The sequence below is a fragment of the Perissodus microlepis genome, chromosome 7 (assembly GCF_051167445.1).
Source record: "Perissodus microlepis isolate ML-2025 ecotype Zambia chromosome 7, ASM5116744v1, whole genome shotgun sequence".
In the NCBI taxonomy this organism is placed as follows: domain Eukaryota; kingdom Metazoa; phylum Chordata; class Actinopteri; order Cichliformes; family Cichlidae; genus Perissodus; species Perissodus microlepis.
This window is the reverse complement of record NC_140467.1, coordinates 15,040,123-15,057,100: the sequence shown is the minus strand read 5'-3', so window position 1 is coordinate 15,057,100 and position 16,978 is coordinate 15,040,123. Positions and strand designations below refer to the sequence as shown.

At 39.2% G+C, this 16,978-nt stretch overlaps 1 protein-coding gene across 2 annotated transcripts; it reads left to right on the top strand.

Moving 5' to 3' along the window:
* The first annotated feature begins 6,210 nt into the window (after nucleotides 1-6,210).
* On the top strand, nucleotides 6,211-16,223 carry caprin1b (cell cycle associated protein 1b). 2 transcript variants are annotated; one of them, XM_084933746.1, is made up of 18 exons: nucleotides 6,211-6,361; nucleotides 7,756-7,920; nucleotides 8,043-8,105; nucleotides 8,182-8,268; nucleotides 8,369-8,607; nucleotides 8,714-8,796; nucleotides 11,335-11,511; nucleotides 11,613-11,665; nucleotides 11,753-11,836; nucleotides 13,075-13,266; nucleotides 13,341-13,449; nucleotides 13,533-13,594; nucleotides 13,675-13,767; nucleotides 13,926-14,069; nucleotides 14,739-14,892; nucleotides 15,091-15,267; nucleotides 15,449-15,555; nucleotides 15,652-16,223. In XM_084933746.1, the coding sequence occupies exons 2-18, from the start codon at nucleotides 7,756-7,758 to the stop codon at nucleotides 15,736-15,738; spliced, it is 2,076 nt and encodes a 691-aa protein (XP_084789872.1). In that variant the 5' UTR covers nucleotides 6,211-6,361; the 3' UTR covers nucleotides 15,739-16,223. The 2 variants fall into 2 exon arrangements, with proteins under 2 accessions (XP_084789872.1, XP_084789871.1); XM_084933745.1 differs by having other exon boundaries at nucleotides 15,088-15,267.
* Nucleotides 16,224-16,978: the final 755 nt, after the last annotated feature.

The window sequence follows — 16,978 nt, the reverse complement described above, 5'->3', positions numbered from 1 at the left end:
TATTTCCATCTGACGTTTTAACGATTATGTCGAGGGTAAAACCCTCATATGTGTACTTGCTGATTCTTCACACAAAGCTCAGAGAAATTGTGAAGCTGGAGGAAGATGTGATTAAGCTATGCTTAGAAATAATCCAAAAGAAAGAGCTTGTGAAAGCTGCCTCTTTGGGGAATGAATGCATTGATATTTCTACATAGTTTGTGTCCTGATGGCTTTTCCTTTTCAAACCAGAGCTGCTGTGGGCCCTTCTCTTATCTACTGCCAGTGCCTCAGGGCTGCCTGTAAGAGGGAGGGACACCGACAGCAGTCTGACTGGACAGGGAAGATAAAGCACCTAAACTCCAGCACCCAGAATCAGCTCCGCAGCCAAATGTAACAGAAAAAGATCACAGGCGAACTCTAAGATGAAGGCTGAAAGCATCCTTGGGCCACACAGTTTTAGAGCTGAGTAGACTCACTGGATTGATACCAAGCTGAGAAAGCCCAGGAGCAAGGTGAGCATGGCTGTTGTGTGCCAGCTACGCAGAAAGCAGAGCAGCTTGACAGAGATAAAACTCAAACTACAAATCCTTCAGATGAGAAACACGTTCAGATTTTGTACAACACAATAACACAATGAAGGGACCATTTTGAGTATAGTGACTTTAATCTTCACTAAATAAAAATGTCATGCAGTTAAACCCTCTTGCTTATATGCAGTGCAGGAAATCATTATTTTATCCCCTGTAGAGTTTGTAAGTTTGCTCACTTACAAAGAAATTAACAGTCTCTAATGTTTGTGGTAGTTTTATTTTGTTAGAGAGACAGAATATAGAACAAAAATCCACATGTGCCATGTGGCACATAAACTACAATCAGTCAATCAATTACAGATACTCCTGATCTCAACTTATTATGTATACTTATTATGCATCCACTGAATAATTTCTTTCCATTCCAAGACCAAAAATCTGGCAAAGGATGTCAGAGACAAAAATTTAGACCTGCATTAGGCTGAAATGAGCCACAAGACCATCAGCAAGAAGCTTGGTGAGTAGATAACAACTGTTGATGTGATTATTCGGAAATGGAAGAAATATAAAATGAGCATCGATCTGGAGCTCCATGCAAGATCTTGCCTCAAGGGGTAAGGATGATCATGATAAAGGTTGTGGATCAGCCAAAAAGTACATGTGAGGAGCTTGTTAATGATCTGAAGCAAGTCGGGACCACAGTCAGAACACCATTGTCAACACACTACACTATAATGGATTGAAAACTTTCACCCGCAAGAGAAGTCTTGGGAGAAAGAGCTGTGGTCAAATGAAACCAAAATCAAGCTCTTTGGCATCAAGTCAACCAGCCATGTTTGTAGGAAGAGAAGTGAGTATGACCCAAAGAACACCATCGTTACAGTCAGGCATGGAGGTGGAAACAGTATGCATTGGGTTTATTTTTACGCTAAGGGTACAAGACAACTTCACTGTATTGAGGAGCAAATGTATGGGAGCATGTACTATAAAATCTTGGACAAGAACTTCCTTTCTTCAGCCAGAACGCTGAAGATATGATGTGGATGGGTCTTCCAGCATGACAATGACCCAAAGATATCACCAAGGTAACGAAGGAGTGGCTAAAGAAGAAGCATGTTAACATCTTCGAGTGCTCTAGCTAGTCTCCAGGCCTCAATCCTATAAGACTTCTGTGGAAAGACCTGAAGTTTAACGTTTCTAAGCAGCAACAAAGAAACCTAAAGTATTTAGAGAGTTTATGTAAAGACTAGTGGGCCAAAAATCCTCTTGCGATGTGTGCAAACCTGACTAACTACAAGAAATATATTAGTGATGTTTGCAACAAGAATTTCTCCACCAAGTATTAAGTCATGTTTTTTCTTTCTTTCTGGATGTTTGGTCGATATTCTGTCTCTCTCCATTAAAATAAAGCTACCATAAAAATTAGATACTGATCATTTTTTTGGAAGTGAGCAAACATACAAATTCAGCAGGGGATCAAGTAAGTATCCCCTGCTGAATCCATATGAACAACAACAGCACAATGCAACTTTCCCTTGGTATTGTAATGCAATGATTTGCACATATGGTGTAATTAATATTTCTTTGGTACTTTGAAAAGTTCCTATCCATATAGTTTAATATTAAAATTTAAAGTTCATTCTTTCTTGTCATAAACAATCTTTACATGCAGTCAGCCAAGAAACTATTCTTGAGCTTTCAATTATGTAAAATAATCAAATAATGAATTAAACAGCTAAAGTTTTATTGACTGAGTGCCAATTTACGGTGCCACAGATCAACAGTTTCAGTCAGTGCCTGCATTGTGTCATTTAGGAGGGGAGGTTTGTAATAGTCTTTTTAGTTTTTGGTATTTTAACTTTCTCCTCTCTGAAACAATTAAACAAAGGAGGTTTTGAAGCTCACAATCAATACTACCCATGAATACATGTGTAGTGATAATATTTGAATCCTTCCAGAATGCCACGTTGCATTAACACAAAGCACATGAACAAATTCATGACAGATGAGAAACACAAGAGAGAAGACAAAATCAGTACTGACATGACACAAGTCATCTACTACTTCCTGTGGAGTTGACTGAGAGAGCCCAGAGGATGTTCAAACTGGCATGCAGAGACGAAGCTTTCCTGAAGGGTTGGTGCACATTGCATTCACTTCCTACTCCTCTACATGCACGATGGCACCCTTCTCATGGTTTCCCAGATAGACTGCTAGACTCCAGATGGCTCGGGGTGATAGGAGAAAGTATTCTCATACACAACTCGAGGCTGTAGTGACTGGGTGGTAAAACCCATATCTCTGTTTTAACGCTTCTTAAACGCCACCAGAAAGGAGGTGCACTTTACTGTAGATCTGACATCCATGTGTCACCCTACTTCTGTAATAAAACTGAAAGGCGGGGGATTTTCACACTTCATGCTTTGAACTTTATAGCATTTAAAATAAGGGCAATAGTGACCTTTTATGCGAAATGTGGTTTGCTATTTTCAGCTTTTATTCCTCTCTGGGGTACAAGTTGGGGAGCAAACAGTTAAGAGTGTAGACAACCTTTAGGGAAGTGCATGTCCAACTTCCTGTTTTGCCTGTTTTGTACTGAGAGCATTATGGAGTTGAAAGCAGTGTGGAATGTCGGGGGGAAAAAAACACTGCTGCTAAGCAAACAGTAAAATCATACAGAAGCTAGTCATTCAGCAAAGAATGGGAATTTATTTCCCAAGAAACAAAATATTGAAAGTGCTTGCAGGCAAATTTCCTGAAGTAAAAGACTATGGACATGGTGTTGACTCTACAATTGTGCAAACTCTGGAACAGCATCAGTAAAAACGACTACTTCCTGTCCAATCTAAAGTGAAATGATAGCTAGCTCTGGTTTAGCACGCCCCTCCTAAACAGCAAAAGGTCTAGAAATGTTTTATTGTTTACTGGCACCACAAAGGTCCAAACTGAGTTGTGCTTTTAACCTAAAAAGTTTTGTTGTAAAGGTCAGAGGTCAGATGAGGACCCACCCTAGAATTCTACTAGAAAACGGCTGGTCAGTCGTTGTTCGATTGAAATATAGCAGGCTGCGGAAATGAGTCACTGAAAGGGAGCTTCATTTACCCTTGGGATCCTCCCATAATCACTATTATCCTAAAAGAAAACACTTTTAGTGGAACATTGCAATCAAAAAGCTGTGCAGACATGTTAACTGCTTCCTGTATTTGGCAAAACAACAGAAAGCTGGCTACACATTCTTTTCAATAGTCTCCTGGTAAGCTTGACTGGCAAGCTGGTAAGTAACTTACATGGAAATTGTATAAAGTAAAATAAAAAAATAAATAAAATCCAGAAGCAGTTTTGTTTTTTTAAAATTCTGCTAATCAAGTCCATTTGTTTGTTAGCGTGAGTCCTTTATCCTCATTTATAAATAAAAACTAAATTTTTAAAGATTTGAAGTCTGAGTAATTACATTTATTAAAAACAACAACATAATTTCAACAACAACATATTTCCATGTAAGGGAAGAGTGAAACTTTCACTTCAGTCCTGCATCAATATTTGTTGATCATATACTGACCTTTACTGCCACCTGGTGATAAGTAACTAAAAACTATCTTTGGTTGAACATGTCAACCCTGTAAGATCGTTGTTGCCGTTGTTAAAATCTATTTGTTTAGGTGCTTGTAGAACTAGACACTTATTTTTCTAAAATGGATAAAAGTAAAATAGAGATATTAACTTAAAGTCTTTTTTTCATATAAAAAACTGCATTGCAGGTTTTAGACCTTGGAATCATGACAAAAGAGGTGCAGGAGATTCCATCTGTCTATTTTCATCCACTTATTCAATCTAGGGTCACAGAGGACAGAAGCCTATCCCAGCTTTGGCAGGGTACACCCTGGACAGGTCACCAGTCCATCACAATGAGGCTGTAAATGTTCTCAAATAATTCCTCAGGATTGTTTTTTAAGATGATTTCTAATTTTAAGTTCTTGAAAATATAACACAAACATATCATGCCTGTTGTTATATCCATCATAGCTCTCTAGCTAGCTGCCGGTATTAAGTTTAAGTCTCCAAAGCATGCTGCTGGGCCACGTTTTTAGTTGGACATTGGCTACTTTTTCACTTATGTTCAGTCCAGTCCTTGTATCTCACCATTTTCAGAGGATGTTTTTAATGTTTTGATTTGGGCTTTTTTTTGTTAGTTTTTTGTTAAGCCATTTGTTACTTAACCATGAATCATTCAAGCATAAAAAGGCACCTAACTCAAGGACCATTGTTGTGTATACATATAACAGACACCTAACACATTATTTTTTCCCGTTTAGTTGAATCTATGAAAAATACCAAAAATAACACACAGGCGTAACATAGAATTTTTGCACTATCAAGGTGATTCCCAAAGAGACCTGGTATATCTTGGTATGGTGTGCCCTTAAAAAATCTGAGGAAACTAAACAAGTGGAGGATAAATAAGTGGCAGGCCAAAAGAACTGTCCACACCATATGAACATTATTTAAAACTTATGTGCTTAGAAATGATTTCACTGGAATGGTAGCTGTCAAGAAGCTATTCCCAAGGAAGGGGAACAAGAAGAAAAGGTATCCCAAATCACACAAGAATTGGACTGAAAATCAGTGGTAACAGGTCGTATGGAGTCATGAATCTCAAATCATTATCAGTTTGTATAAAGGAAGTCAGGATAGAGGTACAACAGTGAGTGTCTACAGTCATCTGCAAAACACAGTGTAGATGACATGGCTCTTCAGCCAGTGGAGTTGAAGATACTGTCAAAATTGATGAAATTTGCAAAGCAGAAAAGTACAGACAAATTTTAAGACACCATGCAATACCATCTGGTAAGTGTCTGATTGATAATGGCTTCAGTTTTTAGCATGGCAATAATCCCAAACACGTGCCAATACAGTAAAAGCATATCTGGACAGAAAAAACACACAAGTAAAGAGTATTAGTTATGGATTGGCCTCCAAGGGACCAGTCAGTATAAAGTCAGCCAGTCAGTTTAAAGTCAATATATACAAATGTTAATTCTCAGGGTTGTTGAAGCTTTCCTAGGGATGGTCCAAGACTTTTGTATACTACTGACCTTAAAACATGCAATTAAGGAAAGTAGTATGTTACTTTTAAATTTGCATATTGTGTCCTTTTTTGTTTGTTTTTTGGCAAAATTAATTACATGCAAAGCTTGAGTACAGAGAGAAAGTATAAACACAGACACACACACACACACATATATATATAAACTCAAGGTAAACTTCTGAACTCTTAGGGGTCTTACAGGCCATCTTACATATTTAAATGTACACTTACATGATCTATATAACTTTAAACTGCTGCTATAAAGGATTGTAGAGCAGGTGTGAGGTGGTGCTCAGAGTAGCAGTGGATAAACTGTACGAGGCACAGGGAAAGATATGATAGCCTAATCAAAGCTAATGATTGTGCAGATTTTCTGTTTGGAGGTTGGAGACAATTATGCCTGATCACAAATAGAAACTTCAAACGTTTAATTGGCTTATAACTTTCCATTTATTTAAGTGATCAATTATTGATTTCTTAATGGTAAAGTCTGACTTTTTTAATTGTTTGCGTTAAATAAATAAAAAAATTTTCGTGATTTTTCCGCGTATATATATTCAGGCATATCTAAGATAGCTAAAAACGGACCTTCGCCTTTATAAAGAGTTTCTTCTTCTTTCGAACCGTCTCAGTTGTCGGTGAGGCCGGCGGGGCGGATCCCACATAAGAGTGCAAGAGAAAATAAAGCAACACAACAATAATAACAACTTGGCCTTTTCGTACTTTTCGCTGCCGAGCTCCCCTGTGGATATAAAACAGCAAGGTGGGTCATTCGGGAGCCGCTGTATCGAGGCAACGGGTCTCCCGGCGGCCGGCTGGTGGTTAGCACGCGCTGCTGTAGCTATCAGATGCTAAGTCAGTGGTGTGTGCTAACGGTAGTGCGGCCAAGGCCATTTTACCAAATCGAAGAGATGAGATCTGCAAGCTGGCCGTACTGCCGAGGAGGCTCAGACTTGCTAGCGAGTGGTATAGATTTACAGCCCGAGGTCTGAGGAAGCTATATTGACGGGGCGAAAGTGCGGGGTTAGAAAAATGATATCTCTCAAGGCTGCGCAGTTTGGATTAAAGTTAGCCAGGTGCTATTAGAGAATAGTTTTAAGGCCTAGGGTTTTTGTCTTGAACACTTACTGTGTTACGAAACTATAGCTAACTTCACTGTCACTTAAATTACAGCTATAATACATCATGTTTAAAAAAAATATATTAGGTCTGCTGTGTTATTTGGGCCAGTTGCTCTAGTTATGTTATTCACCAGTGACCATATTTATTTTCGTGTATAGTATAGTTAACTGTTTTATTTACGTAACTTGAGTGTCAAGAATATACATCAGGAGCTTTACATTCTAAGCAGAATAGTTCGCTGTCTCTCCAGAGTACGCACAAGGAAAACTTAATAAAGCTTTCAGTTAACCTCTCAAATATACCCATCCAGCAATTAGTCCATCCAGACCCACCTTAGCATGCACATGACGGTATCTCATGTAGTATAGGGACTGACAGCAACAGTTTTCTCAAAGAATTCAGTCGAAATTGTGAAGCACAGTGCAAAAATAAATCCAAATCTGCAGCTTCTCTACTCGTCATATATTCTGATACTTTGTTCCCAGTTTTTTGTTGTTGTTGTTGTTTTTTATCAGTTAGTAATATATTAACTCTGGATATCTGCTTATTACAACTTCCAGTCAAGTCATCATGTTTATATTGTAAAAAACAATCTACCACTTAAAATCTGTGCATTTTGCTGCTTGAAATGAATTGGAATCATTTATATGTTGTTGTTTTTATAGTAACATGAAGCCTAAATCTGCTGTGGCACTAAATGCTGAGTCAGGGGCCTGCTGTGGCTGAATCTATGTAATTCTTATTGATGTAGAAAATTATCTGCAGTGATCCTGCCTAAGAGGATCTATTTGGTGTGTCCTTTTTGAAGGTTTTGAGCGAAATTAATAATTTAACCTAAGATGATTGTCAGGTTAATCATTAATAAAAGTTATCTTTAGCTGAAGCAAAACAATGACACTGTTCCCTGTGGTCCACAGATAGTTTTGAGTATTTTCCACTATACCTTTTTTTTTTTTTTTTTTTTTTTCTTTCTGTTTTTTGAGTACATGAAAATATTGTCACCAAAAGCTGAACTGTTATACTTTAAATTCCTAGATGCCCTCAGCAATGAATGCAAACAGGACGGTGCAGTCTGCCAGCCCAGATGTGGGATCCGCTCCAGGGTCAATGGGCAATCTTGCACTTGGTGGACAGTCTGAAGTTTTGAAGCAAGTTCTTGTTGTTATTGAAAAGAAGGTGCGCAACATGGAGAAGAAAAAGGTGAGGACTATTGACCGGTTTGTTCCACGTCTTCTTGACTAAACTGAATTTCTGACAATAACCAGTTGTCTACATTGTGGTTAAATTTGAAACTGTTTGTTGCATTTTGCATCTTGTTACAGAGCAAACTGGATGATTATGAAGTCAGGAAGAATAAAGGGGAGGGTCTTAATCAGGACCAGCTGGTGGGTACTTCGAAACCAAAATCATTTTTAAAAGGAATGTAAAACTTGTGAAACATCTGTTCCTTCATCTTTTTAGGAAGCCCTCTCCAAGTACCAGGAAGTCATGAATAACTTGGAATTTGCCCGAGAGTTGCAAAAGACATTTGTCACATTGGGACAAGATGTAAGGTTGAGTTTTAGTTTTCTAGAAATGTTCATCAAAGATGTGTACAGCCTGGATTGTAATAACTTGATCTTTTGTGGCTCATACGCATTATCCTCAGATCCAGAAAGTAGTGAAGAAGTCTGCAAGGAGGGAGCAGCTGCAGCGGGAGGAAGCTGAGCAAAGGAGGCTGAAGACGGTTCTGGAGTTGCAGTTCATCCTTGATCGGCTGGGTGATGAAACTGTGCGGCAGGACCTGAAGCAGGGAGTCGGTGGCTCACCACTGCTGACAGATGCAGACCTTGCAGCTTTTGATGAGTTCTACAAGCTAGTGGGGCCAGAACGTGACCAAAACATCAGGTTTGTCTAAGGCAATGATACAGAAAACTTGTGCCTAGTTATGGGTTTTGTGTTTTCTTTTTCCCCATAAAAAGCTGATTTTAAGCGCTTATTTTTATCTGTGCAGGCTTGCTGATCAGTATGAAGATGCATCTGTTCACCTCTGGGACCTGCTGGAAGGGAAGGACAAGGCTGTGGTTGGAACAACATGTAAGCCAAATTTTAACTCATTTCCGTAGTAATCAACTCTGGTGTATTATTCGGTTTCTTAGTTTCTCTATTGCTTTGGCCAATTAGCTAAAGCTTTTTATTTCTCCTTTTAGTTTTTTATAGACAAGCAGTTCGTCTTATCAAAAATAATATCAAGTAAAATAATACTTGAAATAATGTAATTGCAGCCTTGCTAAAATTTATTGCAGAATTAAGGGGCGTCATTATTCAAGACAAATTGGCTTTATTTAGATGCCCAGCTGGCACTGAAAATTGTTGGCAGGACATTTTATCAGATGGATGGTGACACAACAGTCATCTGTAAGCTTTTTATCACACTGAAGCTGGTCATAAGTAATCTGTCGCATACTTTGGGAGTAGTTGTCCGAATCTGGAGATCCCAAATCAATGCCGCCTGGTCAAAAGTTACTCCGGTTGTAAGTCAGTCTTAATACATTAATGACATGTGCATGTAGCGTTTTTGTTAATGCAGCAATGTGAATAATCAAGGCTTGGGGCTATTGGCATTACTGCATTCTCAGCGATCTGACCTGAAGCCTCGCACTACTGCATTCAGCTCGGGGGCTGAGAGCTGTGGGCTTATCCTGACTCAGCAGTAGGGCAGGGTGCCAGCAGCCCTGTCGCCTGTGGTTCCACTAGTCAGATTTTTGGAGCCACATTAGGATACTGGTGACCCAGTTCACTGTGACACCTTTCAACCCTTTCCTGTCAGTCTGAGGTCTCATTCAGAGAGTCAGGGTGAGATTGATCAAAGTGACAGCAGACTTTTTCACCTAAAGCATAAGGCAGAGAAAGAAAAGATACTGGGCTGCTTTGGCTGAAGATCCGAAAGCATAAATGCATGAATCATCTTGAAGGTTTTCTACTATTTTCAAGAAAATTATAAATCATGTTTGGATTTATAATCCAATCAGTAAGCTCTTACCAAAATTGTTTCCAATGTGTGGGCTTAGATTTTTTTATTTATTTATTTTAAAAACTTGCATCAGTCTTCACATTGCCATATTTTTTTTAGTTCATAGATTTAAAGCAACTTAAGACTGTAAGTTCCCTCATGTTTATGTGTGCCAAAAATCCCATTTGGAGGCTGTTTTACAACAATACTAGGGATACTTGTATTGGCCTTTCTGTGCAGTATTTGTTTGTTCTCTGTGAGCTTATCTAGGTTCTCAGTCCTCTGGCATTCTCCCAGAGTCAAAAGACATGTCTGTTAAATAAATTAGTATATTATAAATTGGCCAGAGGTGTGATTGTGAGCATGAATGGTTGTCTTTCTGTGTTAGCCCTGCAGTGGGCTGGTGACCATGCCACAGTGTACCCTGCTTCTCATCTGACATCTGGGAGAGGCTCCAGCCCACCACATGACCCAGAATTGGATAATTGGTTAAACATGTATATGAATAGATACATATTTATAGGAAATATTATGCTATTTTTGTTGCTGTTGTACCTGAAGAATATGACTGGATATGTATAAAGCCAATGCGGTTGTGTAGTATTATTATTATTATTATTATTATTATTATTATTATTTCATATTGAAGTAGGGTAGGGGGAGTCTAAAACCTACTACTTTCATAAAAATCTGTTTACAATATGGCTCAGCAAAGTGTGGTTCGTGGTAGTGTTAATTAATGTGGCTTTGGTACTAAAAACTGAGCTGCAGGGAATCATCCTTTTTTTTTTTTTTTTTTTTTTTTTTTTTTTTAATTATTTTTATTGCAAATGTTTGTAGGCTTAGTCTGTATATGGTGTTGTAGAGACTAAAGGTGGAGTAGCACTGAATTTAACAGTTTTGAAAGTTGGACTTGGAAAATTACCAGAGCCCTACTGTGTCCAACTGAGGAAAGCTGGAGTACTAATGCCATTTTCTACTACATGAATCAACCTTTTAAAGGGATTTGTATTTAGAAATGATTAGCTTGTGTTCTTTTCTTTGTAGAACAGTTCAGTTAATGTGTGAATTTTCCTACTATGCATCCACCACCATCTACATCGTGATTAAAAACATTGTTTATTTTGTAAAGCCATTTTAACCTTTAGCTAGACAACAATGTCTCATACAGGGGCAGTTCTGAAAGTAATAATAAAAACACTGATCTTTGGCTTTGATTCCTGTGGAAGATGCAGGGGGAAAACATTTTGAGGCTGCAGTCACTAAATGTGTGGTCTTTTTACTGATGAAATTCCTCAAATTTGCACATTTATCTTAAAAAAAAAAAAAAAAAAAAAAAAAAAGAGAGGAAAAAAAAAAGTGGAAGTTCAGGTTTAGTGTGGGATGTAAAGCTTGCATCACTGCTCAGTTTTTATTTAATTGAAACTCAGTATTGTTACATCTGTTTGGAGTTTAGCTTGTTAAGTTCTCCTTAGTGTATCAGAAACACTTCCCGTTAAGTCATCTATTGATCCAAAGGTCACCTTGTTATTCCCGTGACAGCTCAATGCATGCTTTGATGGTTTGAGTTTCTGTTGAAATGCTGAATTTTATTTTATTTTTTTTGTCCCCCTCTCTGCTAGACAAGGCACTGAAGGAGACTTTGGACCAGGTTCTGCTGAGTGGGTACTTTGACCGGATTCCATCTCACCAAAATGGAGTGTGTGAGGAGGAAGAAGAAGAGGAAGAGCCAGCTACTGCTGCAGCACCTGCAGCAGTAGCTGAATCGTCAGAAGCAGAAGAGCAGACTGCCGATCCAGGTCTTGACCACTTTCTGATGTCTTGCCACTTAAAGTCCTAACATAATCCAGCAATAAAGAAGTCATCACAGCATTCACTGAATAATTTTTCCTCTTTACAGACACTGAAATAATTGAGGAATTCACAGAGCCCATTGCAGTGGAAACAACAGAGGTGAGAGCAAGTTTTTCTCTTCCATCAAAATCTGGGGAGCTTATTATATTTTCATCTTTGTGCTGATGTTTGCTTTATTACTTCCAGTTTGTAAACAGACAGTTCATTCCAGATGGCACATACAGCGGCAGTGAGAAGGAACAGGGAGACGAGTGGACCCGAGAAACAGAGGTATGATGTAATTATGAAGTAGATTTGAAAATTAATGAGCTTACTCAAAGCTAGTAGTAGTAATTAAATGTTTCGAAAGAAAATACATCTTCTGCTTGTACTTAAATCTCCAAGAGTTAGATTTTTTTGTACAGTCTTTATTAATTCAGTGTTTTTGTAAATTCTGGCTTCTGAAGCGGTTTCAAAAAATCAGCAACATGACCATGAAACAGAATTTTGTAGAGAAGAAAAAAAACAACTAGCTGCTGCTGCTATCGCAGAAACTAACATTTTCATTCTCTCATAAGAGGGTAATCTTTCTGTACTTTTATTTATTTCAAAAACTTGAAAATTTGGGGATAAATATTGAAGAAGATTTAGGCAACACTTGAAGTTTTATTTTATTTATTTTTTTTTAAATCCAGTCTATCACATGTTTTGCTAAACTCAAGGAGTGGTGGTTGTGATGACAGCAGCCACACTTTTCTTTAAGTGCAGCTGAAGAAATGTGGTGTAACCTGTTTGCTAAATGGTTCAGTATGCAGTTACCTATAGAGCTCTGTGGAGCTTTTGATTCTGATTTAGGCAGTACATGGCTAACAGTTTAACTCCTTTTTACTTATTTGAGTTTGTGTGCTAATTCTGAAGCCAGTTATTTTTCATTAAAGACTTGATTAACCAACTATGATTCAGGATAGAAGTCGTTATCATTTCCAGGCTTTTTTTCCCTGCGAGTCCTTCTCAGTGTATTGGCATTCATTGGCACCTGCTAACAGAACTTTCTAAGAACTGGTTCTCAATTGGGACAGTTTCTCTGTACTCATCTGAAAATGAAATGATTAGTGAGGGGGGGGGGGGGAATCCCTCAGGGAGCAGTAAATCTTTTTCACATCTGGGGTACTTCTATATATATATACTCTGGCTTTGTCTACTTACAGGTTGTCACATCCATGTTTGAGCGCCACCCTGAGATGGTATGAATGCTTGTGACAAGTGTGCAACACACAGGGTTTTGTTTTTAACTGAGGATATCCCATGACTCGGTCTGCCTGACAAGAAAGAAGTTGTCGAGTCAATGAAGTAATTGCAATGCTGGAAAGCTCAGATTACATTTTTGGTCTTAATCTGTGATGTCTTGGTTTACTAATCCTGATGTGAATACGAATGCATACAACTTTTCATGAGCATTAAACCACTTTTCAGTTGTTCTCGTTCAGTGCATTTCTCACTCACTTGTCCTGTCCCCCTTCCACTATCAGGCAGTTGCTGCCTTACAACAGCAGCAGCAGCAACCGCAGCAGCAGCCTGTGCAGCCTGCAGCGCCCCCTGTTGCCCTGGATACCCACCCAATGAACTTGACGTCTCCTGCGCCTCCTACTGACCCCATGGCCAGGAAGCAGGTGGTGCAAGACTTAATGGCGCAGATGCAGGGGACGTACAACTTCATGCAGGTGTGGATTTAGTTGAAAGCACTGCTGTTTGTGTTTGGATGTTGTGACTTGGTACTAATTACCTCTATTCTCAGGACTCCATGTTGGAGTTCGATGGACAGCCTATTGACCCAGCCATTGTATCGGCGCAGCCCATGAAACCTGCCCAAAACATGGAGGTGCCACAGATGGGGTGTCCTCCAGGTATGTTGTACCAAAGAGAAACATAGTCTTTATTTTATTTGTTTTAAGTTATGGCAGGTCTGACAATGTTTAAATTGTCTTAGTTCATCCTGAGACCCGGCTATCACAACCCAACTCTGTTCCTGTTCAACCTGAGCCCACACAAGTAAGTATTTAAATATAAGCAAACATGCTGTAAGAAATTGTATGGAGAATGGGTGTAATTTCTACTCCTACTGTTTACAGGTTCCAATCATATCTCCAACACCACCACCTATGTATCAGACCTCACACACACCAGATCCTCGACCCTCAGCAGAATCCATTGACCCCATCCAGGTAAACTGTGGTGGGACTTCAGTAAAGCTTTAATTTTTAAACTCTTTATATATCGAGTAGTTTTTCCATTGAAAGGTGGGGAAGTGCTCATTGCAGTCATGTGAAATTTTGCTGACCGTTTTTAATGTGATGTGTATTATGCCTTCCCTCCTCAACAGCCCTCCATGTCTTTGTCGGAGCAGCCTCCACCCTCTACAGTTCTCCCTCCAGCCTCACAGACGCCGGTGTTCCAGCCTGTTTCCAAAGCTCCTCACAGCGGTGGCATCAATGTCAACGCAGCACCATTCCAGTCCATGCAGACAGTAAGGCTTTGCTTCCTTTTGATTTTTTGTTTGTTTTTGGAGGTATAAATATGAACTGCTTCTCATGTCATAAAATAGCCTGTGTTAAAACCATGTTGTTCTTTATGGCAATTTCAGGGTTTACTCCATGTGGGGTTCTGCTTTGTTTCATGTATTCCACACATGCACTGTTTTCCATATCTTTGGTCCTCTAATTTTGTTAAACATTCACACACTTGTCAACTTTTCATGCTGTTCAGCCAAATACAACAAACAAGCTGCTTTTTAGCATGCATGTGTGGAACGTGGTTGGATACCCTCAGTTGTGGTGTTGTAGCATTCACAGTTCTCGTGCATCGTGCAGCTGTTCCCTTTCCATGCTTGGAGTGTGATTAAAGCAAAATTTTACTGAAATCTGGAGCATCAAGCGCATCATGTGGATAAACCAGCTGTTTGGAGCACAGAGTGCTCTTCACCACTGGAGTCACAACAGAAGTTCATTAATGACTTACTTTTTTGTTTTGTTTTTTTGAGTCCTGAAGTGACCTTATCACATTGCGTTTAAAATAAGTTTATAGCAGAACAGTTGGAATCAGGAAATGGGTGGCAGTGGACTTTACTCCTAATAACCATGTGACCTTTCCTCTGATTTTGGCTTCATAACAATGTGGGCTTTTGTTCATCCCTCAGGTGTTCAACCTTAATGCTCCAGTCCCACCAGCTAATGAGGCTGAGGCTTTGAACCAGGCCAGCCAGTATCAGAGCTACAATAACCAGGCTTTTAGCAGCCAGCCACAGCATCCAGTGGAGCAGACGGAGATGCAGCCAGAACAACTGCAATCTGGTGGGCAGACTTTAAATTTTATTTTTGCAACTTAAGTTTTCCTGTCCTTTTTTTTTTTTTTTTTTTTTTTTTTTTTTTTTTTGTTCTTCTTAGGGGCTTCACTGCAGTTAAACTTTATTTAAATGCATGTTCTTGTTCAACTACAGACTGAGTTATTGTGTTTTGGACCCCTTGCTATCTTGGTTTATTTTTTAGTAGTTGGTGCCTTCCATTCCCAAGACCAACCTGGAGGCCATCAACAGCCTTCCCAGCAGGGTCCAGGCTTTGGCAGGCAGGCTCAGTCCTTCTATAACAGCAGAGGCATGTCTCGTGGTGGACCTCGCAATGCCCGGGGCATGATCAATGGATACAGAGGCTCATCAAATGGTTTCCGAGGTATGATAACACCCCCAGCTGTAAGTTAGTGGTTTCACTTTGAAACAAGACTGAATATGTAATTTATTTGTTAATTTTTTTTATTTAATTTTTTTTTTAGTTCTCTTTTATTACACATTTGTGTATTTGGTAGCATGAGTTTCTCATGCATGAATTCTAATTTGTGTCTTTGTGTTTCCAGGTGGCTACGATGGTTATCGTGCTCCTTTCGCCAACACTCCAAACTCGGGATATGGACAAACTCAGTACAGCACACCTCGGGATTACTCAAATGGGAATTATCAGAGGGTATGAAAAAGTGTTCAAACTGTACGTGATCTTTGTTGCTGTTTTGTTGTTACAATTTCTAAAACATCCCTTTCCTTTTTGTTTTTTCTTTGTTAGGACGGTTACCAACAGAACTACAAACGTGGAGCTGGTCAGGGACCCAGAGGAGTGTCAAGAGGCAGCACTCAAGCAATGCGATCCTGAAAAGGCCTTTTCATAATGACTGTGACTGATTAACTTGCACCACACTGAAAATCCAGAATTCGAGAATGCATTTGCCTCATCTCACTCACGCCCATTGTTTTTGTTTTTTCTTCTTCCCCTCTCGTCCATCTCTTAAATCAAAGTAATGCCTGCTTTGATATTTGGAAGTCATTTAAAGTTTCAAACGCAAGCTAAGCTGTAAATCGATGATTTACATATGCCCTGTGTCTCAATCTTCCTGTAAACTTGAACGATTTCATAAGTTATGTTTTTTTTTTTTAATTATTTTAATTTTTTTTGTATTTAAAAATACACCTGCCACTGGTCCAATCCCTGGGAGTTGTTGTTTTTTTGTTTTGTTTTTTTTTCCCTGTTCTTTTCTGTAATTTTGGCTCCAAAAAAAGGCATTTACGTTCAACAAGCTCCCATTTCCTTGTTTGTAAATGGATGTTGCTTCAAGAGTTTCAATAAAGTTGTGTTGCATACCTGTGCTTCAGCCTTGAGTTTCTTGCTGTAGGGTAAATCTCATTTTACTTATGTTATTGCTCCAAAGAGGTTGTCTCCAAAGATAACACTAATGTAGTGGCAGGCATCTTTCTCAGTAGAAATTGTTTTAACCCAAAGAACACACTGCACATGTCCCCCAACACAGAGTAATATAGTGTACGCTGTTAAGTGCAAGTCCTGTTCAGTGTATTGGCATTCATTGGCACCTGCTAACTAAACTTTCTAACAACTGGTTCTGAACTGGGACAGTTTCTCTGTACTCATCTGAAAACGAAACGATAACAGATTAGTGAGGGGGGGGGGGGGCGAAATCCCTCAGGGAGCAGTAAATCTTTTTCACATCTGGGCTACTTACACACACACACACACACACACGGGCTTTGTCTACTTACAGGTTGTCTCATCAATGTTTAAGCACCACCCTGAGATGGTATGAATGCTTGTGACAAGTATGCAACACACAGGGTTTTGTTTTTAACTGAGGATATCCCATGACTCGGTCTGCCTGACAAGAAAGAAGTTGTCGAGTCAGTGAAGCAATTGCAATGCTTGAAAGTTCAGATTAAATTTTTGGTCTTAATCTGTGGTGTAGGATTGCAATGATATATACATCGGGGAAACCAAACAACCTCTGTCGAAGTGGATGGCACAACACAGAAGAGCTAACTTGTCAGGGCAAGATTCCGCAGTCTATTTACACCTACAGGCCAATGGACACTCTTTCAATGATGAG